General features: G+C 43.1%; 1 protein-coding gene across 4 annotated transcripts; it reads left to right on the forward strand.

The window, feature by feature from the left end:
• The first annotated feature begins 236 nt into the window (after nt 1–236).
• Nucleotides 237–17,921, forward strand: SLC12A9 (solute carrier family 12 member 9). Of its 4 annotated transcripts, XM_074225371.1 has the most exons (15): nt 237–683; nt 2,008–2,071; nt 3,066–3,272; nt 3,829–3,963; nt 4,250–4,381; nt 6,119–6,427; nt 7,116–7,223; nt 7,609–7,720; nt 7,988–8,145; nt 9,898–9,980; nt 10,138–10,262; nt 10,769–10,961; nt 11,182–11,356; nt 11,541–11,687; nt 16,600–17,921. In XM_074225371.1, exons 3-15 carry the CDS (start codon nt 3,092–3,094, stop codon nt 17,469–17,471), a joined length of 2,730 nt encoding a protein of 909 aa, XP_074081472.1. In that variant the 5' UTR covers nt 237–683; nt 2,008–2,071; nt 3,066–3,091; the 3' UTR covers nt 17,472–17,921. The 4 variants fall into 4 exon arrangements, with proteins under 4 accessions (XP_074081472.1, XP_074081471.1, XP_074081470.1 ...); XM_074225370.1 differs by lacking the exon at nt 237–683 and having other exon boundaries at nt 1,873–2,071; XM_074225369.1 differs by lacking the exons at nt 237–683; nt 2,008–2,071 and adding an exon at nt 2,097–2,563.
• The last annotated feature ends 6,997 nt before the right edge of the window (nt 17,922–24,918 follow it).

Genomic DNA, 24,918 nt, shown 5'->3' on the forward strand with positions numbered 1-24,918 from the left:
GAGTCTACGCGGTTCACCCCCGGGTCCTTTCGTCTCCAATGCAACGTCCGCTCACCCCCAGGCGCGTGGGATGGGAAGCGTCGGGGCCGCGGTGCGCCCCGAACTGGCGCAGCTCCGGCCGGCCCCAAAGGCAGCGCGGCGCCCCGCGGGCGTCGGGGGCCGCGCCTGCGCAGTGCCACGGGCCGCGCCGAGCTCGCCGCGCCGGCCCACCCAAGCCGAGGCTGGGCCGGCAGCCGCGCAGGAGACGCAAGCGGCGCCGCGCCGGATCCTTCCGCACCCTCCTCTCTCAGCCGGCTCCAGGCCCGCCATCTTTTTCCTCCCAAGTAGCTGCTGCGGCCTCCTCTGTCACGTGATAAAGGAACAATTTCCCCCCCCCTCATTTCTCCCCCTACTTTTTCTTGTTCTCGATTTTCCGGGAAAAGATTGTTTTTTTTTCTCGTCGTATTAGGAAATGCTAGGCAGATGACGCTGTGCTGCCGAATTCAGTTTTAACCGCCTTGTGGCAGAATTCCCGGTTACATGGCGGCGGGGGAGGGGATGCCCGATCCCTGCGCTAGGGGAGAAAGCCTCCCGCTTCTCCCCGGAGCGCCCCCCGGCTCCCCTGCCCCCCGGAAGTCCTAGGTTCCGCTCAGGTGCTGCTTGCCCCAGGGAAGCTTCAGTATCGGGTTCCTCCCTCCTCAAATGTGGGTTCCCTTCCCTGTGGTTGGGGGGCGGGGAGGGCCAGCTGCCCAGCCGGGCCTACATGAGTCCACGCGCATTCATCCGGTGCCCACTGTGTGCCAGGCGCTGGCTTTAGTGGTGGGGTAGGCGAGGACACAAACAAAAAGCCGCCTGTGTCCTGCGGCTCTCGTGGAGCTCCGAGCCGGCCCGAGGCAGGGCAGTGCCAGTGGGCGCCGGCCCGAGGCAGGGCAGAGGCAGTGGGCGCCGGCCCGAGGCAGGGCAGTGCCAGTGGGCGCCGGCCCGAGGCAGGGCAGTGCCAGTGGGGCCGGCCCGAGGCAGGGCAGTGCCAGTGGGCGCCGGCCCGAGGCAGGGCAGTGCCAGTGGGGCCGGCCCGAGGCAGGGCAGTGCCAGTGGGCGCCGGCCCGAGGCAGGGCAGAGGCAGTGGGGCCGGCCCTGGGGCCCCTCTCCGGGGAAGAGACGCCGCAAGCTCCTGGGCGCCCACCGCCAACCTCCGGGCGGGCCGGGCCTCCCGGGGCCCGTAAGCCAGAGCTGCGGGTCCGCAGGGGCGGGCCGGGGCCGGGGCCGGGGCCGGGGCCGGGGCCGGGGCCGGGGCCGGGCCCTCCCTGGGCACAAGGCAGAGCTGCGAAGCCCGACCTTGGGTCTGCCGGGCTGGAGCTCGGCGTCTCCCCCCGTCCCGCCCCGCTGCGCCGCCTCCCGTCCACGCGAGAGAATGCACCGTGGGACCGAGCTCGGGAAGAGGCGGGCGCTGGAGACCCGGGAGACCGGGAGGCTTGGCGCGGGGCCTGGGGCTGGGAATGCGGGCCTTGGGGCCAGGACCGGAGGCCTGAGGCCCCCCTCGGAGCGCGACCGGCCCCAGGCAGCCCCGGGCCAACTGCGCGGTGGTCGGCGCCCCCTTCCCGCTCCGCCGCCACCTCTGCCCTTTGCTGGCGAAGCTCGCCAGTGCGGGCCTCCCGGCTCCGGGGCAAGCCTGGCCCACCCGGGGCGGGCCGGGCGAGGGAAGCAATCAGGTAGCCTCGAGGGGCCGGGGCCGGGCCAGGTTGGGATTCACGAGGGGAATGCGGGAGGGAGAGGGAGCCCCGGACCTTTAGGGATAGGCGGCGTCTGGAAAGGGGCATGGAAGCGCTGTGGGCTTCCTGCGTTTGGGAAGGGGTGAGGGGCGGAGAATTGGGGGCGGGTCCGCGCCCCCACCCCCCAGCACCAGAGGGGTGGGCACGGGGGGAGGTCCAGTGCTGCAAGACTGAGCCCTGGAGAGGCTTCCGGGGAACCTGAGTCTCCTGACTCCCTCCCCTCCGCTCTGCTCCCCGCCTCCCCTGCCGCATCCCCTAGGTGCACTCACGCGGCCTGCCGTCTCCCACAGGAACTCTTCAGAGCTGCTGCTTTTGGAGGTCAGGTAAGTGTCCGATGCCGTCCTGCCCCCCCACCCCCACCCCCACCCGGTTTGAGGTTAATTTGCCTCAGATGAGAAGATCGCCCAAACCACGATAACGTTTATCCCGGTCCCCGCAGCCCGCAGAGGGGAGGGCCACCGTTTGAGGGGTATGTATGGGCTCAAAAGTTGTGGTGAATGAGACTGATTAGGGAGAAGGGGTTGTCGGTGGAGGGCTGGGGTAGCGGGCCCGGGGAGTTGCTTTTCTGTGTAGTAGTGAAGAGAGAGAATAAAGATAGAGGAGGAGATCGGGGTGTGCGGGAGATCTAGCAGACGATGCGGTTGGGACCTGGCGTAGAGTACGAGTGATATGGAAATGTGGGGGGATGGAGCTTTGTGCTCCGTTTTTGTGGGAAGTGGAAGGGGATAAGCAGAGTGGAGATATTGCTACTCCAATTCAAGGTGGAGCTGAAAACGAGAAGGGTTTGCCGCTTGTCATCTTACTTCCTCTTTCAGGTAGTACAACCTAAGGTCAGCTTCCTTTTCAGAAAGTGGGTGGGTGGGGAGGAGAATCCGTAACCCGACACTAGGATCTTTTCCCCCTCCCAGCCCAGGTTGAGCACAGGATTTGAGAATGTGGACAGTTGTAAGAGGATCAGTCTTCAAGAAGACTTTTACTGATTTGGGGGAGGCTTCTTCTGAGATACCCTAGTAGGGTGTTTGTTGCCAAGATTTTTTAAAATTGGGCAGGGGTGTGGAGTTTAACCAGTTTTAGAAGGATACTTTGTCCTGGATTCCAGATTAGGTTATCTATTGTCACCATTAGTCTTTCTTACTAACGATGCTTTTTGTGTTATAATTCCCTGAACAACAGATTTTTGAGAGGACTTTTGATGGATTGTGGGTTATTTCTAGAGAGAGAATTCTGGAACTGCAGGAAATTATAGGGATCAGTGGCAAATTCTGCCCTATCCTATGCTTTGGTGGGGTTCAATTCAGCTTCTGTCTCTCCCCACAGGTTCACATATTTGTCAAACTCCAATCATGGCAAGTGAGAGTTCCCCGCTACTAGCTTATCGACTTCTTGGGGAAGAAGGAGCTACATTTCTGCCATATGGGATGGGGAGTCCAGGAAGTGGGGCCCTTCGGAAACTCTCCACTTTCCTTGGTGTGGTAGTGCCCACTGTCCTCTCCATGTTCAGCATTGTGGTCTTCATGAGAATAGGTGAGGATCTGAACAAAGAGCTAGGTATCTCTGAGTTTCAATATTTAGAAGGGACCCTCAATGAGAAAGAGGAAGAGTGACTTTTTGGACATGTGCGGAGGTCTTAAGTAGTAGGAAGTCTCTCTGAAATGGAGAAACACTCTGAATTTTGTGTCAGAGAGCCTCAGTTTGATTTCTAAATCTGTTACTTCTACAAATCTCATAGCCCTTCTGGGCCTAAATTTTCTCTACAAAATGGCTAGATGATTTAAGTGGACCGACCATCTCGGATTAGATGTCTCTTTAGGGGTCCTTCCAAACTCTCAATCCTGTGAGCCTCCAAATGAGTTCTATATAATCTCAGCCTATCCTTTTACACAGGGCAGGATATATTGGGGCTTCTGTAGTCCCTGTTCATCACTCTAATCTCTGCTCACTTATTCAGAGCATCCATTGAATTGATTGGTAGAAAGAATTGATTGATGGAAAAGAATCTCTTCCATCAGGGAAGAGATCACTTAGTGAGGTGGGAGCATGTACAGTTCTATAACCTTATTTTCTTATAATCTTTCTACAGGATTTGTCGTAGGCCATGCTGGGCTGGTCCAAGCTTTGGCCATGTTGCTGATTGCCTACTTCATCCTGGTGTTGACTGTCCTCTCTGTTTGTGCCATTGCCACCAATGGAGCTGTGCGTGGGGGTGGAGCCTATTGTATCCTCCTATGAGGGCTGAGCAAGGGGTGGGCACCTGTTATATTCTCCAATAGAGATAAGTAGGGACAGTGAGGAGATAGCTACTGGGGATTCATTTCTGATGTCTGGTCAAGGAGTGGTTGTCTTCTTAAAGAGATAACCTACATAGACAATAATACTTGTAGATTTGTGAAAGAGTACTTGCCACTGTGTTAGAATGAGTGCTTTTTGCAATGAGTGACCCACCTAGTTTCAAGTCTTTATTTTTCTTTAACTTTCCCTTCTCTTGTGTTTCCCCCTTTCAGTCATGATCAGCAGGACATTGGGTCCTGAGTTTGGAGGAAGTATTGGGCTTATGTTCTTTCTGGCCAACGTCTGTGGCTGTGCTGTCTCTGTGCTGGGGCTGGTGGAAGCCATACTGGATGTCTTTGGGGCTGGTTCGTTCTCCCATCCCTGGGTCTCCAGAATGGGGGAGGAGTCAGGAAGCCCCAAGGTCTTGGAGAATCCGAGATGTTGGGATTATTTTTGGTAGAGGAATGTTCTAGGGAAGGGGTTGATAGCAGCCCTACAATACTCAGTGAGTATTTCTCTACTATTTCCTATGTGCTCAACCCTGTGCTAGTAGTAGCAGAAGATAAAGGTTTTGAGACATAGTACCTGCCCTCACAGAGATTACATTGTAGTGGAGAAGTTTCAGATGAAATAAATAGGGGCGGCTAGGTGGCATAATGGATAGAGCACCAGGCCCTGAGTTCAAATCTGCCCTCAGACACTTAATAATTACCTAGCTGTGTGGCCTTGGGCAAGCCACTTAACTCCATTGCCTTGCAAAAACCTAAAAACAAACAGATGAAATAAATATGTAATGGGGGATTGGCCATTGAAGGCCTAATTCCTGGAGCATGGAGTTTTGGGGTAAGCTATTTTTCTGGATATGCCCCAGATCTTATCTTTCATGTCTCTTTATTTTTTTTTAGTTTTTTTTTTTTTGCAAGGCAAATGGGGTTAAGTGGCTTGCCCAAGGCCACACAGCTTGGTAATTATTAAGTGTCTGAGGGCAGATTTGAATTCAGGTATTCCTGACTCCAGGGCTGGTGCTCTATCCACTATGCCACCTAGCTGTCCCCCTTTATAGTTTTTTTTTTTTACATGTCTCAAAACAGACTCCTCAAACAACTGTATGTTCCTAAGTCTGGCTCATTTCACACACACACACACACAAAATGCTGGTACCACAAAAAGGTGCATTGGATTTAGAAGAAAGAACCCATAATTTAATCCATTCTCTGCTACTTATTTCCACGACCATGAGCAAATCACTTCCCCTCTGGAGTGACTGTTTCCTCCTCTGTGACATGCAGGAATTGAAGCAGATAGTCACTCTAAGCTTTTGGTCTGGCTATATTCCTACTAGTAAGTCGATAGAGAGAGAGACAGAGAGAGAGAGAGAGAGAGAGTGAGAGAAATCAGTATGAGTTGAAATCCTTAGGAAAGAATTAAAAGCTTTAAAGGGACCTCAGAGATTAACCAATCCCATCCCTTCATCTCACTGAAGAAAATGAGGCCCAGAAAGGTAAAGTAATTTGTCAGAGGTCATAGTAGCAGAGACAAGAGTTGAATCTAGGTCCTTTGAATCCAAATCCAGAATTCTTTTCCCAGGGCCATGCTGCCTTTCCAAGGATTTGTCAGATTTCAGTTCAACTCTAATTTGACAGATCTCTGATAAATTACTGTTAACTTGAAGGTAATGGGTCTAAGAAATAAACTTGGATTTTAACAGGTTCTTAACATAGGATTAATGACTTGTTTTGATTATAATTGATTTTCTTTGTAAATCTATGTATTTTATTCATTTAAAAACATTATTCTAAGAATGAGTTCATAGGTTTCACCAGATTGCCAAGGGTCCATGATGCCAAAAAAAAGTTAGGAACCCTTGATCTGTTATCCTTTGAAACACTTGTTAATCATTAAATTCAGACAGCCCTTGCCATGGAATTCGATATCTGATGACATTCCTGAGAATAGTTAAAATGTTTAAATTTTTTTTCTTGCGGAATGTTAAAAAAAGATTTCATCGGGTTCTATACCTCAATTTAGGTGGACCTCAAGATTTGAGGAGTTTTTTGGAGGGCTACTTCTCCCAAATAATTCTATTTCTATCTCTCCCCCAGATACATCAGGGCCTACAGGTATACAAGTGCTTCCTCAAGGCTATGGCTGGAATCTGCTGTATGGAACAGTGTTGTTGGGCCTGGTGGGTGGGGTCTGTACCTTGGGAGCTGGCCTCTATGCACAGGCCTCCTTCCTTACATTCCTGCTGGTCTCTGCCTCCTTGGCCTTGGTTCTGATCAGCTTTATGGCTGTGGGACCCCGTGATGTCACCCTCCCCTTTAGGCCGGGCACCAACGGTTCCTCAACAGTACCCCAACTGGGCCACTTCACTGGCTTCAACATTAGTACCCTGAAAGCTAACTTGGGTGGTGAGTAGAAACTGTAACTTGGGGCTCTGCAGAAAGGGATAGAAGAAAGACTATCAAGACTGTAGACCATCAAAATTCTGAGAACTGAGAAAGAGAGCATTTGGGTATGGTATACTGAGACAGCAGAAAACACAGGTCCCAGCACAGTTAAGTTTAATTCAGTAAATCAACAAATATGTCTTACCCTCACACTCTGCAGCTGTTACTGTGGGGGGGTGGGGGGTGGGGAAGGATACACAAGAGAAGAGTTAGAGAGACTTTCTGCTTAAGGAAGAGTAGAGATAAGATGCCTTCAAGAAATAATTAAGTAATAAAAGACTGTATTGATGGTAGAGTGAGTCATTTAATTTAATACTGCCATCATGGGCTGGAATGATAGGAAGAAGTGAATCTTGAAGATTGGAGAGAATGCTTTAGATCAACTCAGAAGGAAAGGGAAGGCAGGCCAAGGCAACAGTGAAAGAAAAAAAAAGGCTTGGTAAACTTATGGGTGAGTAGGACAGATCGTCCTTGGAGAGAGAGAGAGAGATGCTGGTTGGGAAGGACAGAAAACAAAAGTAGAACATTGAAAGAGAAAGATCAGCATCTTAACCTTTGAGGACAGCGAGTGTAGAGGAAGGGGAAAAGTCGCCTAGGTTCCAAGAGAGCTGTCCATAATCCCATACTCCTTTGTGTGCTCCTTTCTCAGCGGGCTATGCCCAGGACTACACTACTGGGGCCACAATGACCTTTGCCAGTGTGTTTGCTGTCCTCTTCAATGGCTGCACAGGCATCATGGCTGGGGCCAACATGTCAGGTGAGTCATTGTTAGCAGTCTTTGACCTCCAAGAAGGTGCAAGTTCTAAGTAGCTAAATGAGGGGTCAAGCAGTGATAAGGGATTGGCTTCATTTCTAGGAGGTAGCACTTGGGGTCAGGAGGCCTGTTTTTCAAAAGGGGTTTAATGATACTTGGCATATCTTTTGTGCAGGATTATTGAAGAAAGTACTTGATAAACTAGTATTCTAAGGAAGCATAATTATTGCTCTCTGCCTTAACTTTGTTCTCACCTGCATATTATCCCGATTTCTTTGTATGATCACATTTCCCCTTTGGAAAGGAAAACCCTTGAGGTTTGATGTGGGCAGAAGACCCTGAGGATTGACATTTTCCCACACTTTGTTACCTCATATGTCTTCTCCAGGGGAGCTGAAGGACCCTAGCCGAGCTATCCCTCTGGGCACTATTGTTGCTGTGATTTATACATTCTTCATCTATGCTCTGCTGTTCTTCTTCTCTAGTTTTAGCTGTGACAGGTGAGGATAAGGAGGTGGAACTGGGACCCCAGGTTTTGGGAGTGGAGGAGAACAAAAAATTCTTGGGAGAGGAACTAGATACTTTGGTCTCTGTGGAAAGTATAGAGTGGGACTAGAGGAGGATAGCTGGCTCCTTAAGGGAAAGCAAGGTGAAAAGAAGAATTATGGGCAAGAGAACTGGCTATCTATGTCACTGATTGGGAAAAGTGAGGGCTAGGCATGAGAAGAATTAGATAATAAATGTCATCTTTGTTTTTCTTTTTCAAGGACATTGTTACAAAAAGACTATGGCTTCTTTCGAGGCATTAGCCTGTGGCCTCCAATGGTGCTAATTGGGGTATATGCTGCATCACTTTCGGCCTCTATGAGCTCACTCATTGGTGCCTCACGCATTCTCCATGCCCTGGCTCAGGATGATCTTTTTGGTAGTTTTCTTTTTTATTCCTTGTCCTCAGTTTTGTTTTGTTTTTTGCCCCCATTTTAAAAACATTTCAATTTAAAGTTTTGAGTTCCAGATTCTATCCCTTTCTTCTTCCCTTACCTTACCCCTCCTGGAGATGGTAAGCAATCATATATAGGTTGTAAAGGTTAAAACATTTCTATATTAGTTATTTTGTACAAGAAGAGAAAAATAAGAGGAAAAAATGAAAGAAAATGAAATAGAGCATGCTTCAGGCTATATTCAATCAATATCAGTTCTTTCTCTGGAAGTAGATAATATATTTCATCATTAGTCCTTTGGAATTGTCTTAGATTATTGTATTATTGAAAATAGCAAAAGTCATTCACAGTTCTTCATCAAACAATATTGCTGTTGCTGTGTACAATGTTCTTCTGGTTCTGTTCACTTCACTATACATCAGTTCATGTAAGTCTTTCCAAGTTTTTCTGAAAATATCTTGTTCCTCATTTCTTATAGCTCAATAATATTCCATTACATTTCCATGCTACAGTTTGTTTAGCCTTACCGCAGTCAATGTGCGTCCCTTTGCCAATTCTTAGCCACCAATAAAAGAGCAGCTATAAATATTTCTGTACAAATAGATCCTTTTCCCGTTTTTTTCAGATGTCTTTGGGATAGAGACCTAGCAGTGGTATTGCTAGATTTAAGTGTATGCATAATTTTATAGCCTTTAACGCTCCAGAATGGTTGGATCAGTTCACAACTCCACTGACAGTGCATTAATGTCACAGTTTTCCCACATCCCTTCCAGTATTCAACATTTTCCTTTTTTTGTCATATTAACTATTCTGATAGGTGTGAGGTAGTACCTCAGAGTTGTTTTAATTTGTAGTTTTCTGATTAATAGTGATTTAGAGCATTTTTTAAAGAAAGCTTTTATTTATTTTGAGTCTTACAATTTTTTCCCCATACTTGCTTCCCCCTCCCCCCCACAGAAGGCATTCTGTTAGTCTTTACATTGTTTCCATGGTATACATTGATCACAGTTGAATGTGATGAGAGAGAAATCATATCCTTAAGGAAGAAAAATAAAGTATAAGAGATAGCAAAATAAGATAACAGGGTTTTTTTTCCCCTAAATTGAAGGTAATGGTCTTTGTTCAAACTCCACAATTCTTTCTCTGGATATAGATAGTATTCTCCTTTGCAGATAACCCAAAATTGTCCCTGATTGTTAAAGCATTTTTTCATATGACTATAGATAGCTTTGATTTCTTTGTCTGAAAAAATGCCTGTTCGTTTTGAGCATTTTTCAGTTGAGGGAATGAATTTTATTTTTATAAATTTGACTTAGTACCCTATATATTTGAGAAATGGGACTCTATCAGAGATCTTTGTTACAAATTTTCCCCCCAGTTTCTGCTTTTCCTTGTGATTTTGTAAGGCAAATGGGGTTAAGTGGCTTGCCCAAGGCCACACAGCTAGGTAATTATTAAGTGTCTGAGGCCTGATTTGAACTCAGCTACTCCTGACTCCAGGGCCGGTGCTCTATTTACTGCACCACCTAGCCACCCCAATTATCCTCAATTTTAATGAGTATATATTTCTATATTCATTCCATCTTCTTATCCCACCTTCTTCCCTCATTTTATAGCATTTCTAGAATTCTCTGGCTTTTCTTGAATTTTCCCTTTACTGTTTGTTACCTTTTCCCCTTGTTATCCTTTGAAGTTTCTTATTTAACCTCTGCCTGTCCTATCTCTTTCCCCTGCAGGGCTAATTCTGGCTCCAGCAAAAGTTGTATCCCAGGGAGGGAATCCCTGGGGAGCTGTGTTGTACTCCTGGTGTCTAGTGCAGGTGAATTGGGGGAACTCTACTTTCTCTCTTCCCCTAAATGAATGGAAAGCTGGGTGGGAAGTCAGCTCTGAGGAAAACAGGGATCATGTGGATTTTGAGCAAGGGCTGGGATTGGAATTTGGGTTTGTAAGGGGACCTAAGTACTTTTTTCTTCCAGGTGACGCTTCTGGTTGGGAAGCTTAACACCTTGGCAGCTGTGGTCACAGTGTTCTACCTGGTAGCCTATGCTGCAGTGGATCTTTCATGCCTGAGCCTTGAGTGGGCATCAGCCCCCAACTTCCGGTGACAGACATAGTAACCTTAGTCTCTGGAGGGAACATTGATATTCTAAAAGTTTGAGATTCTGAGTTGGAAGGATCAGAGAGTTAGAGAAGAGACTTCAGTGATTATTTAATCCAATCTCCTCATTTTATAGTTGAGGGAATTTGGGTCCAAAGAGATGATATGACTTGTCCAGGTAGTGAGTGGCACATCTGGGATTTGAATTAAGTCCTTGGACTCCAAATCCCATGCTTTTTTTGACTGTCCCAATTAGGTCTAGAGAAATCAAATGACTCACCCAAGAGTACATGCCTGGTAAATGGCAAGGTTAGAACTGTAACTCAAGTCTTTTGATACCTCACTCAATATTTTTTTCTATTATGTTATGCCTAGAATGGAATAGAGGAAAAAATTTGAATTTGGGTCCCTAGAGGTTCCTGAAAGGGGCCTGAAATGTATTAGCCCTGGGCATAAGGGTACAGAACAGGGAATCGCTTGTCTCAAGTGGTCTGTCTTTCTGTCATTAGCCCCACTTTCAGCCTGTTCTCCTGGCACACCTGCTTGTTGGGCATGGCCTCTTGCCTGCTCATGATGTTCCTCATCAGCCCAGGAGCTGCAGGTGGATCTCTGGTGCTCATGGGGCTGCTCTCTGCCCTGCTCACTGCCCGAGGAGGACCTAGCAGCTGGGGTTATGTCAGTCAAGCCCTGCTGTTCCACCAGGTTTGCAGGGGAAGAGAGTCAGGGAATTGCTGGTAGGGGTTGCTGGGAGCTTCCTTATCCTTGCTTTTAACACTAATAGGGAATTGGTGAAGAGGTTTCAAGGGGCACTATCCCAAGAAAGACTTGCAGTGGTACCTGATGTAAGAAAAAAAGTGGGTTGGAGAAAGTGGTGGGATAAGAAATGCTGTATAATGCTGTATTCTAATCCTTATCTACTCAGGTTCGAAAGTACCTATTGAGGCTGGATGTGCGGAAGGACCATGTAAAGTTCTGGCGACCACAGCTGCTGCTCTTGGTGGGAAATCCACGAGGGGCACTACCCCTACTTCGACTGGCCAATCAGCTAAAAAAAGGTGGTCTCTATGTGCTGGGCCATGTCAGCTTGGGAGACCTTGGTGAGGACCCCCCCTCCCCAAAATTTCCTCTGATAAGCCCCCATTCCTAAATCCCTTGATTCCCAGTTGCTTTTAAACATCATTCACCCCTCCCTCTGGGCTTCTTGACGTATGGAAGGAAGTTTCCATTGAGGAAGAAGATGCAAATTTTCTGATGTTTCCCATTTTTAAACTCCCCCCTCAGATTCTTTGCCCTTGGACCCTGTGCAGCCCCAGTATGGGGCCTGGCTGAGTCTCGTAGATCGTGCTCAAGTAAAGGCTTTTGTGGACCTCACTCTTTCACCTTCTGTGCGCCAAGGGGCCCAGCATCTGCTGCGTATTTCTGGTCTTGGTGAGACTCCTCCGCACATTCACTTCTCTTCCTGAGGCCTGCTGCTAGTTTTTGTTTCCATTTGTATCAGTCAGAAAATGTTTCTGGTAATTCAGTTGTGGATGCAGGACCATGTTAGGCATTGTGGGAGGAATATGAGGCACAATCTTGGCAGTTGTAGAGATTATAATCTATTTGGGGAAGTAAAATATGCACATACATAGATGCAGATAATATAAGGCAATATGTGATAAACTTCAAGATGACTGATACAGAGAAAAATTGTACTAATAATATAGAGAACAGAGTCAGCCAACAAGTGTTCAGTAAACACCTACTGTATGCCAAGCACTGAGCTAAACACAGGGCATACAAAGAAAAGCATAAAGCACTTCTCTCAAGAAGCCTAATGAGGATGAACTATGTGTAAAAAATTCTGTGGAAATAAGAGGTATACAGAGTAAACTGGGAAAAAACTCAGAAAGAAGGCATTAGTATTAAGGAGGTTTAGGAAAGTTTTTGTACAAGGGGGATTTTAGCTGAGACTACAGGAGGTCAGGAATCAAAGGTAAGGTAAGCAAGGGAGGTAGCCAGTGTAAAGACACTCAGTAAGGGAGGTGGAGAGGTGGAGAGCTGTGTACAAAATGCAGCAAGAAAGCCAGCACCCAGATTGTAAAGTAGGAGGGGTATGAAATGTGTAAATAAGACTGGAAAGATAGGATGGGACCCAATGATGAAGGTCTTTAAAAATCAAACAGATGATTTTTCTTTTTAGGCCTGGGGATATTTGGGAGCCAAGAAGTTTATTAGATGGGATTGAGGTGGAGGGAGGGGATTGGCATATTTAGACCTGCCCTTTAGGAGTATCACTTTAGCATCTGATTGGATAATAGACTGAGGAGCAACCAGCAGAAGATTTCAGTAGTCCAGCAGGCTATTTCAGTGTAGTCCAGGAATGAAGCCTGCACTTGATTAGAAAAAAGTAGGAGTATGTGAGAAATTTTTTTTAGGCCTTTTATTGTCAGAATGAACTTAGTTATTTTACTTAGCTCTTTAAAATCTCCTTTGGAAGTTTGATTGGCATAGCACTACATCTATATGTTATTTTGGGCAATATCATTTTTATTACATTGGTGTGACCCAACCATGAGCAATGAATTTATTTGTCATTTGTTATAATTTAATTTGTTGTATTTGTCATTATTTAAAGAATATTTTGTAATTATATTTACATATGTCTTGAATATGGAGGTGGTGCAGTGGATAGGTACTGGACCTGGAATCAGGAAGACCTGATTTCAAATCCAGCCTCAGATACTTCCTGAGCAAGTCTCAACAATGATTGCCTCACAGAAGGATACACTGGAACCACTAGAGAAGAAAATGGCAAACCATTGCAGTATCTTTGCCAAAAAAAATACCCAAATAGGGTAGAGGTAGAGACTTGAATGACTTCAAGGACTGAATGACACCATGTCTTGAGGATAGATTGGTAGATTGACTCTTGGAGGCAAATTTTAGAAAGAAAATCTTTAAACTGGAGAGTCCCCTTGAGAAGACATATGGAGACCCTTTGAAGGATCTGGGAATGTTTTGATTCAGAGAAGAAAAGATTTGGGAGGGGACATGACAGTTATCTTCTTCCTATACAGACTCTCATGTGGAAGAAGGACTAGACTTCTAGTAGAATATAAGCATTTTAAAGACAGGAGCTACTTTGTTACTGTCTTTTCAGTCATTGTTCTTTGTTGTGAGGAAGCAGATTAGGCTTAGTGTACATAGAAACTTTTTAACAGAGCTACCCCAAAATTGAATGAACTTTTTGGGTAAGTTATAGGCTCCTGCCCCCCAGGGTCTTCATGAAAAGGTTGGATTTGCCTCCTATTGGGCTATTATAGAGGAGATTTCTTACCAAATATGGTTTTGGCTTCTGAGGTCTCTTTCACTTCTGAAATTTTGTGATTTAACCTATTCTTTATGGAGTCAGACTTTCAGGGGAAGGGGGGGGTATCTTGCATTTTCTATACCTTTCCATCTATTGTGATGCAATGAAGATATGATCTACTATTGGAAAATCATTTGTAAATTCCTGCCTATTTCTTTCTCATTTTCATCAAGGATCTCATGAAGTTTTCAAGATGAAAAGATAGATGCGAATTTAGTAATTGCTAAAGTCTTAGTTGTGTTTTAGTAGTGATAACATCATCTCTTAATTTTTTTCCTACTGTTTTTTCTTTGTTATCTCCAACTCTTTGACTTTGAAAATTGGTACCTTGGTGCCTTTAAAGTTTTGTGGACACTCTGGTAGTTTTTTCCATCACAAGGCAGAGAAAGGTGGAATGATAACAGACTGTGATCAGATAAGGGAAATTCAGAGTTCATATTTATATGAAAGTAGAACATTTATGGCTGATGGGGAGATTAAGAATATGACCTCTGTGGACAGCTGCAGTTGTGGGGAGTAGTAGGTCGTGAGAAATGAGCAAGTTGAGGGAACTGGAGGTGAGGGTATTAGGAATTGGAAAGAAAAGACTTTGAGATAGGAAAGGAGAATGTCTTAGAAGTTGATAGAGAGCAAATAATAGAATTTCATTTGGATGGTAGATATGGCTTGGGTGAACCTCAAAGGAGAAAAGGTTACCATGTTAGAGGGCTAGAGGGAGATCCTGAAAGTGGTACTGGCAAGGAGTTTCCAACTCTGATCTTGACAGTAAGTTGAAGGGAATGAATGAAAGTGCAACCAGAGTTCCAGGAGGCTGCATCATCAGGAAAAAAAAAAAATCACAGGTTTCTATGAGAGCCAGAAGATAAAGGCATGGGAAAGGAAAAAAAATTTAAGATGAAAGTAAATGTATTACCTGTAGAGCACTTGTACCAAAGAACACAAAGGGCAGATAGCTTTAGAATGAGACATTCTAAAATAAATGAAGAATAGGAGCAAGTAGTGAGGGATGGAGAATAGGATTTTTATGACAGCTGTATGTTCAGAATCACTATAATGGGAAGGGTATGACCAGGTGTTTGTTGATCATTGCCAAATGAATTTGGGAAAGTTATTAACTTCACTAGCAGTTAGTTCAAGTGTATTTAAGAGCTTAGGTGAGAGGACTAGTGTGAGATACTGGTGGAATAGTGTTTCTCCCCTTTGTCTGCTGGCAGGTCAGATTACTTGCCTCTAGGTAAGTAGAAAGAGGCCATCTCTGCAGACCAGCTTATAATAAAAGAATAGCAACTACTTGATCACTTGCTGGCAGAAAGAGAGGTCATAGGAGGAGATTGGTACTAGATGAAATGGCATCTCTATCTAAGCCCCAGAAGGAATTTCACAGCATCATAGCTCAAGTTGACTCTTTTCAACAATCATTTTATTTATTTATTTATCTGTTTTTAGATTTTGCAAGGCAATGGGGTTAAGTGGCTTGCCCAAGGCTACACAGCTAGGTAATTATTAAGTGTCTGGGGTCAAATTTGAACCCAGGTACTCCTGACTCCAAGGCCAGTACTCTATCCACTGCGCCACCTAGCCGCCCCTCAAGTTGACTCTTTTAAGACAGTCCCAACCAAAGCAAGCTGCAAGGCTTCCTCTGCCTTTCTGTCTGAATACAGAGGAGGCAGCAGAGAGTAACAAATCCTTAAGTAAAGTTTCACCTTTCTCCAACTAGAGGTGGTGGCTTGTCCCTGGAGTTTTTGATCAATGAAGTCAGTTTCTTTCTGGGAGATCAGGAATCACTTTGCTGAATTGATGCCTTCTCATACATGACTGCTTCTGATTGCCCCATCTCCAACAGAATAGTTTTTCAGGTCCATTACTGTGTCTTCTCAGATTCCTCATTCTCTCTTGCTGCTATCAGTTCAATGGCTTAAATGATTTCAAAGTGACTCACCTTTTACTTAAGAAGTTGCAGTTCTGGTGGTAAAGTCCTGGAGTCAGGAGGACCTGAGTTCAAATCCAGTCTCAGACACTTAATAATTGCCTAGCTGTGTGACCTTGGGCAAGTCATTCTTAACCCCATTGCCTTAAATAAATAAAAAAAAATTTAAAAAGTCACAATTCCCAAAGTTTTCCCTATCAATTTGATGCTCTTTAAAAAAAAAATTATGCCTTCTCCCTGGAAGGAGGATATCTTATTTTCTTAGTTTTGATTTTTTGGTCACAAAACATATAAGTACAAATTAACACCCTCCCCTCCTTTTCCTCTTTTCTCCCTATCCTCCAGAGACTTACAGCATGACTTCCTCACTTGAATCATCCAGAAAGGAAAGGGAACATGTCCCCTTAGGAAGTATTTGTCTGCCTCTCATTTCTAGTTCAGTAGTCTTCAAAAAGTCATTTTGCCAATATGCACACAGCTTAGTGTCACAGGCAGGACTTGAAAACTCAGATCTTCTTGATTCCAAGACATTCCAACTACCCAAGATGATAGAATGCCTCTCCTGAATAAGTGTCCCATGAAATAATATTTATTATTGTTTTTAAGTGGATAATGAAGCCCAACTCTCTTAAATATTTTATTTGGCCTCTCTAGGGGGTCTTTTTGCTTTTAATTATGGTCTGTTGCCAGGGCTGTATTCAAAGATTTTCCAAGTAAGTAGAGCTTGTCAAAACTTGCATAAGGCATAGCCTTTAAGAATCCAAGGTTATCATTTTAATTTTATAATCACTTCATTTCATGCATTATATTTACTTATTAAAGTAGGTAAGATTCAGTTATGGGGCTAAGTTAAATGAGAGAATGTATTTGACAGCACTTTACAGGTTCTCAAAGGGATAATGGTGGCATTAGGATGAGGATATTGAATGATCCACAAAGCACAAAGCAAGCAAGTTAGGTTCGCACTAACTAAACACAGACTAAGAAATGAGGTGCTAAAGACTATGAAAGAGTCTGATTTATGTGCATTTTTTCCTTCCCTCTCCCCTTTTTCTCTCTAGGTGGCATGAAGCCAAATACATTGGTCCTAGGATTTTATGATGATGCACCACCTCAAGACCACTTCCTAACAGATCCAGCCTTTTCAGAGCCTGTAGAAGGAGGGGGGCCTGCCCTGGATTCCTTATTCCCTCCACCACGAGCCCCTGGCAGTCCTCGGGCACTCACCCCTCATGACTATGTGGCCACAGTAGTAGATGCCTTGAAGATGAACAAAAATGTTGTGCTAGCTCGAGGATGTGGGGCATTACCACCTGAACGGCTAACCCGGAGCTCTGGGGGTTCTTCCCAAAGTCACCATGTAGACGTGTGGCCCCTTAACTTGTTGCGGCCAAAAGGGAGCCCTGGTTATGTGGATGTCTGTGGTCTCTTCCTCTTGCAGATGGCAACTATCCTGAGCATGGTTCCTGCCTGGCAAAGTGCCAGACTGCGAATCTTCTTGTGTCTGGGACCTCAGGAAGCTCCTGGGACTGGTGAGGCAAGGCTCCGGGTATTGCTGAGTCAGCTTCGGATCAGGGCAGAAGTTCAGGAGGTGACCTGGGGTGAAGGAGCCAGAATAGATGAGGAAGAAGATGAGGGTAACTTTGTGAATGGGAGCTGTGGAGATGCTGAGGTTGATTCACTAGCCATCAGTGCCAATGCCTTGGTTCGGGCACAGCAGAGCAATGGCAGGAGTGAGGGTCCAGGGGAGCCTGAACAGGATCATAGGAAGGAGGGGCCAGCTACAGCCCTTACCTTCCTCTACTTGCCTCGGCCACCTGCTGACCCTGCCCGCTATCTCCATTACTTGGCATTGTTGGAGATGCTGAGCCAGGATCTAGGTCCAACATTACTCATCCATGGAGTCACTCCAGTCACCTGCACTGATCTTTGACTTTCCTCCTCTTCCTTAGGAGGAACTGAAGGAAGAACAATTAGGTCTACCAGCCCATCTCATCATGTGGTCTCTGAGATTCAAGGAGTAGGTTAATTTGGTTTGCCTCATGGGGCCAAAATCCCAGTAAGGGTATTAAATGGCTCATTTTAAGGGGCTTAAATTCTGTCTCCAGTGTGGGAAGGACCCTTCTGCACTGATGAGGCAGCTGTGATCCCCTTAAATTATGAATGTGTGTGGAAAGAGACTCTGCTTTCCCACTTCAGATCCATTTTGCTTTTACTTCACTGGTGCCTTGTTAGGAGGGGCAGGTTCTCCTCATCTTGGGCTCCTGTTCTTTAGCCTACCTCACTCTGATCCCTTATTTCTGATTATTATAATCACTAGCCTACCAAGACTTTTTATATTTTAAACTTTTTTGCTTGCCATGAATAAAAGACCAACACATTATGGATTGTCAGACTTGATGAAAGTGGGAGAAGGGAAGGAATTCAGAATATTTCTCTTTCTTAGGGTAACTTTTGATATGTAACTGAGAATTGGAATTAGGGAGTGGGGAAATAGGGCAATTGGTGATTGGAAAGCCTGGAGATTCCTCAAATCAGGCCTGGAATACATAAAATCCTGAGGAGACCCTGAGATACATAAACTATCAAAGGTGGGAAGCTGATTATAGACCAGACATTTGAAGCCTTGGGTTGGTCTTATGTGATTCTAATAGCAAAACTTAGATTTAGGAGAGGCACTAGGCAGAGCCATCTGATAAAAACCTTAGTAGGGGAAGAACCCCTCTTAGAAGCAGCCCCACAATTTCCTTCCTTAGTCATTGGTACCATACTCGGAATAAATCATACCTTGCCCATGCCATTTTTGGCCCAAGTTTGATCCAACCATATAATTCCCACCCCCACCAAAATACACGGACTAATGAGCAAACCATGGAACATTCCGAATACTAAGGTTTCCATTTTGGTTTGAGGATACCCAAAAAGTCAATTTGGGGGTGGATTGTGATCCACAAGAAGTTCAGGTGGGGGCAACTAGGTGGATAGAGCACTGGCCCTAGAGTCAGGAAAACCTGAATTCAAAACCAACCTCAAACACTTAATGATTACTTAGCTGTGTGACCTTGGGCAAGTCACTTTACCCCACTGCCTTGCAAAAACTAAAAAAAAAAATTCAGGTGAAACCTCCAGGAAAAAATGTTCTGGATACAGTGATCATAGTAGAAAAGAATAGCAAGGAGAACTGATACCTTAGAGTAGATAGAAAGCCTAACTCAAAAATTTTAAAATGAATTCATAATAGGCTAAACAGAAAATAATGACTCAAGACAAGAAGAAACTAAAACATGATTTAAAAAGAAAAAAATACAAGAAATATGTAAGGTACAACTGCCCTAGGAAATACATCAAGGATAGACAATCTAAAAATGATCACACTGGGTGAAATTCATTTCCAAACAAAAAAGCCTGGATATGATGTTTTAAGAAATTAAAATTGAAACCTTTGTAGAACTTTTAGAACCAAGGGGTAAAGTGAAAGAGAGTGTACCTATCATCCCCTGAAAGACATCCTGAAATAAAAATTCCCAGGAAGATCATAACTGAATTTAGAGCTTACGGTCAAAGAAAAGGAAAAACGAGACACATGAGTTGGCAACTGCCAATATAAAGAAACTGGAATATGATATTCCAAAAGGCAAAAAAAGGCTTGCAATCAATAAGTTATTCAACAAAAATTAAGTATAATCCTGACTAGGTGAAAGGGTTAAAGAAAAGGGGAGTGAAGCTTTAATGGAATACAGAATTTCCAAGAATTCCTGATGGAAAGACCAGACCCGATTAGACATTGTGAAATGGAATTGGAAGTCAAAGATACATAGATTTATTTACACAAAGACAGACATTTATTTAATTGAAAGGAAATACATGATGATGAATTGTTTACATGTGGGATAAGAAGTGTTGTCTCAGAACTCTACTATCTTCAAGGGGCATGAAGAAACGGAAACCACAAATGCGCTATGAGTGGTTTTGTTCTTTTTGATGGTCTTAAGAGAAAACAAAAATGAGGACAGGGTTTGTACTGGGGAAGAAAAGTGGAAAAGGAAGGAAGTGATATCACATAATAGAGTGCTGATAATGCAATGATAAAGGAAGATTTAACACAGTTACATGGAAGTTTTGGCAGAGTAATACAGTAAATTCAAAAGCAAAAGACTGCAATGTGGAAAAGGGGAGAGGAGAGTCTAAGAAGGAGGCCACAACTTAAAAAAAAACTCCAGAAAAATTAAAAATGCAAAAAAAAAGTATTCTTTAATCTGTATTCAGACAAGGGAATGGATAGCATTTTTTAATCATTAAGTTCTTCAGAATTGTTTTGGGTCATTGATTTACTGAGGAATAGCTAAGCCATTCATTCATAGCTTATCATTCTATATTGCTGTTACTTTACACAGTACATTTCACTCTGCATCAGGTCATGTAAGTTTTTCAAAGGGTTTTCTGAGAGCATCCTGCTCATTTATTATTGCAGAATAATGTTCCATCATAATCACATACCACACTGTGTTCAGCCATTTCCCAATTGATGGTTATCTCAATTTAATTTTCTTTGCCATCAGAAAAGAGCTGTAATAAAAAATTTTTGTACATATAGACCATTTTCCTTTTGTTTTTTTTTTTAATCGCTTTTGGGATATAAACCTAGTAGTGATATTGCTAAGTCAAAGGATATATTTATAGCCCTTTGAGCATAGTTCTAAATTGCTTGACAGAATGGTTAAGTAAGTTCACAACTCTACCAGCAGTGCATTAATGTCTCATTTTTTTCCACATCCTCTCCAACATTTTTCTTTTCTGTACTATCGGCTAATTTTCTAAGTATATGGTAGTACTTCAAAATTGTTTTAATTTGGAGTGACTAGGTGATGCAGTGGATTGAGCACTGGCCCTGGAGTCAGGAGTCTGAGTTCAAATATGGCCTCAGACACTTAATAATTACCTAGCTGTGTGGCCTTGGGCAAGCCACTTAACCCCATTGCCTTACAAAAAAACTAAAAACAAAAAACAGAATTGTTTTTATTTGTATTTCTTGAATAAATATCGAGTTAGAACATTTTTTCATATGGTTAGACTTTGTTAACTTAATGTGAAAACTGTTCATAACTGATCATTTATCAATTGGGAATAGCTCTTTTTATCAACTTGACTCAGTTCACTCTAAGCAATGAAGCCTTTATCAGAGAAATTTGTTTCAAAATGTTTTCCACAATTAGTACTGCTATCTGTATTTCCCTCCATCCCAGTCCCCACCCCACTCCCATCATTTATTCTATTCTCTTTTACCCTGTTCCTGCTCAAGTGTTTTGCTTCTGACTACACTCTCCCACAATCTCCCCTACTTTTGACCACCACTTCCCTTTTATCTCTTTTCCCTCCTCATTTCTTGTAGGGTAAGATAGATTTCTAGACTCAACTGAGGGTATGTGTCTTTGAGTCAATTTTGATGAAAGTAAGCTTCACTCACTCTTTCTCACCTCCCACCTCTTCCACTTTTCGGTAAAAGTTTGCCTCTTAAGTGAGATAATTTAACCCCATTCTACCTCTTTCCTTTTCTCTTACCTCTTAATCTAATTTTTTTGGGATATCATTCCTTCATATTCAGCTAACACTTGTGCTATACATATAGATAGATAGATTTTATATATATATAAATATATATATATATATATATACACATACATATACATATACATATACATATATATATACACACACATACTGCCCTAATAATGACTTCTCATGAGTTACTAGTATCATCTTCCCATGTAGGAATATAAACATTCTAACCTGTTTACCTTTTTATTCTATTCTTGAATCTTGTATTTGAAGACTGAATTCATGAAAATTCTCTACTTCATTGAATATATTTTTCCATCCCTTGAAGGATTATACTCAGTTTTGCTGGATAGGGGATTTATGGTTGTAATCCTAGCTCTTTTGCCTTTCAGAATATCATATTCCAAGCCTTCTAGTCCTTTAATGTAGAAGCTGCTAAATCTTGTATTAACTCGAATTGCTTCTTTCTGGATGCTTGTAAAACTTTTCCTTGATCTGGGAGCTCTGGAACTTGGCCATAATATTCCTGGGACTTTTTATTTTAGGATCTCTTTCAGGAGGTGATGGAGAGATTCTTTCAATTTCTATTTTACCCAATGGTTCTATAATATCAAGGCAGTATTCCTTGGTAATTTTTTAAAAGATGATATCTAGGCTCTTTTTTGGATCATAGTTTTCACCTCGATCTATTTTCTGGGTCAGATGTTTTTCCAATAAAATATTTCAAATTGTCTTCTTTTTATTTTTTTTGTTTTATTTTATTGTTCCTTGATTTCTCATAAAGTCATTAGCTTCCATTTTCTCAATGCTAAATTCTAAGGAATTTTTTCTTCATAAGCTTTTGTACCTTTTCCATTTGGTCAATTCTACTTTTTAAGTCATTTTTTTTCTTCAGTGAATTTATGTGTCTTTTTTCAGTTGACTAATTCTGCTTTTTAAGACATTCTTGGCTTTTTGGCTTTTTGTTCTGCTTTTGCTACTTGGCCTAGTCTGGTTTTTAAGGTGTTATTTTCTTCAGTTTTGTGTCTGTGTCTTCATTATGATGAGCTGTTGACTCATTTTTCATGATTTTCTTGCATCTTTCTTCTCATTCCAATCTTCCCTCTAACTCTCTTACTTGATTTTCAAAATTCTTTTTGAGCTCTTCAATAGCCTGAGACCAATTCCTGTTTTTCTTGGAGGCTTTGAATGTAGGATCTTTGACTTTGTTATCTTCTGAGTATGTATTTTAACTACCTTGATAACTTTTTTTTAGGGTATTTTTTTTTGCAAGGTAAATGGGATTAAGTGGTTTACCCAAGGCTACACAGCTAGGTAATTATTAAGTGTCTGAGGATGGATTTGAACTCAGGTACTCCTGACTCCAGGGCCGGTGCTCTATCCACTGGCCACCTAGCCTCCCCCATGGTAACTTTCCAATCAGATTTTTTTTTCTGTTTGGTCATTTTCCCAGCCTATGACTTTATACCCTTCCTCTCTTTTGCCCTTTGTTAAAGCAGGACTTTGCCTCTAGAGTGGAGGGCCCACTCTACCAAACTTCTGGGATTTTGTGCAGCTGTTTACAGAGATACTTTAGGGACCTGTAAGTTTTCAGTTTTTCTAAGGCTACTGTAGCCTGTGCTGTGGTCTATGAGTAACCACAGGCCCTGTTTTCTGCCCTGGAACTGTGAGAAGAGTCCCTGCTCCCCTGTGGCAACAAGCTCTGGTGTACTACTGGCTCCCCCCACCCTGAGACTTCTACCTAGGACTTGGACCAGGATCTAAGTATAGGCAAAGCAACAGAGTTCTGACAGTACTAGCACTGTAATCTCCTCCTGACCAGTAGTTTGAGCCCTTTACCATTTGTAGGTTAAAAGCCCCAGAAGCAGCTGTTGTTGATAATGATTCAGTGACTCCTAAGGCGGATCCTGATTTGCTTAGACCCAGTTTATGCTGGTTGAGGCCATGCTGGACTGTGCTTCACTTTGATTCAGGTCCAACAAGACATTTTCTGCTGACCTCCTAAGTTGTCTTTTGTATCTGTGGGCTGAAAGATATGTAAACTGCCACTGCTGCCACTTCAGTCACCTCGAACTATACTCTTGGTGTTCTGGGACAAGGTCTGGGCTGGTGCAACAGACTACACTCTCATTTTGATGCAACAGACTTTCCTGCTGACAGTCTAATTTATCTTGTACTAGAAAGTTATTTCACTTTGTCTTTTTGTGGGTTCAGGTGTGCTAGAATTTGTTTAGTCATTATTCAAAAGTATTTGGAGAGATTGGGGGAAAGCTCAGGCAAATCCCTACCTTTATTCTCCATCTTGGTTACACCAAGCAAAACAAATTTGCATGATGGAGAAGGGGAAAGGAAGAAAGTGTGAAAACTTGGCATAGGGAGAAGGTTGGAAAGAAAAGAGGAAATGGTACTGTTTGCTTTTGTTCATCCTGGGTTTTCAAAGAGGACCAATGACATCAGGAGGGCGATGTCTTGACTTGCAATAAATTAAGTGAGGGCCAGGCTGTGTAAAATCATCAGTCTCTCTCCTCCAGAATCATTTCATTCCAAATCTAGTGGCAAGACATAGGTCATGGGCGGCTAGGTGGCACAGTGGATAAAGCACCCGCCCTGGAGTCAGAAGTACCTGGGTTCAAATCCAGTCTCAGACACTTCCCCAATTTTTTTTTAGGTTTTTTCAAGGCAAATGGGGTTAAGTGGCTTGCCCAAGGCCACACAGCTAGGTAATTATTAAGTGTCTGAGGTCGGATTTGAACCCAGGGCCAGTGCTTTATCCACTACACCACCTAGCTGGCCAGTCTCAGACACTTAATAATTACCTAGCCGTGTGGCCTTGGGCAAGCCACTTAACCCCATTGCCTTGCAAAAACCTTAAAAAAAAAAAAAGGCATAGGTCAGGACAACTGGCAAAGGCCCCAGATATAGTGGGAAATGTTGGCCTTTTTAAGATATGAGCTTTCCTTTCATTTCATCTGAGGCAACACCCGTTTTGGTATTTGTAGATCATTGTCAGGCAACTTTCTTTCACCACCTTGTTATAAAGAGGGAGATGAGAGTAAAGAGACAATAAGATAAAGAGTAGTACACACTCTAACTGAAGAAAACAGCAGAATGAATTAGAAAGCAGTATTTGATATGTTTATAAGAAACATAATTGAAGCATGAAGATTCATTCATTCATTAAAAATGCATTGCTAAAGCAAAATTCATCATACCAAAACTAAACTTAAAAAAAGCAGAGGATAATTTCATATAAGTTTTAGTAAATATAGAAAAGATAAAAAGAGGGAAATTGTGTTTTAAGACATCATAGATAATGTACCTATTAATATAGCATCCAAATACTTGGAAGAGAGAAATAGATAGTAAAATATTAACAATGAGGAACCTTAATATAACTGCTTTAGGTCTAGATTAATGTAGCCAAAATTTTTTTTTAATCTGGCTAAAACTTTAGAAAAATTAGAGATAGAAGGCCTCTAGCCAATACTAGTTAGTATGTATTTGGGACATTATGGCCTTCAAAAATATAGAAAAGCAATAGTCATATCATTTACTAGTCACAATGTAATAAAATTATATTCAATAAGGCACCCTTGGAATAATTAAAAACTGGATACCAGATAACATGGCTTTAAAGAACTTGTGAGCCAAAGACAAATTACAGGAACAATAGAAAATCTTATAAAAGAGTTTTGCCAAAAAAAAAAAGTTAGAGGCCTTTCAATTAAGATGGTTTAAGGATGCTCATCATCACCACTAATTAATACAGACCTACTTGTACCAATAAGAGCCTCTGGCCAAAGAGAAGGAAGAAAAACAGGAGG

The sequence above is a fragment of the Macrotis lagotis genome, chromosome 2 (genome assembly GCF_037893015.1).
Source record: "Macrotis lagotis isolate mMagLag1 chromosome 2, bilby.v1.9.chrom.fasta, whole genome shotgun sequence".
NCBI classification, from domain to species: domain Eukaryota; kingdom Metazoa; phylum Chordata; class Mammalia; order Peramelemorphia; family Peramelidae; genus Macrotis; species Macrotis lagotis.

What these genes read in the sequence shown, in the direction of transcription:
- SLC12A9 (XM_074225369.1), top strand. Translation starts at nt 2,434, where the DNA reads ATGGAGCTTTGTGCTCCGTTTTTGTGGGAAGTGGAAGGGGATAAGCAG. An exon ending in GGCTGGGGCCAACATGTCAG is followed by an intron (nt 7,224 to 7,608) that starts GTGAGTCATTGT and finishes TGTCTTCTCCAG; the next exon opens with GGGAGCTGAAGGACCCTAGC. An exon ending in GCTGCGTATTTCTGGTCTTG is followed by an intron (nt 11,688 to 16,599) that starts GTGAGACTCCTC and finishes TTTTCTCTCTAG; the next exon opens with GTGGCATGAAGCCAAATACA.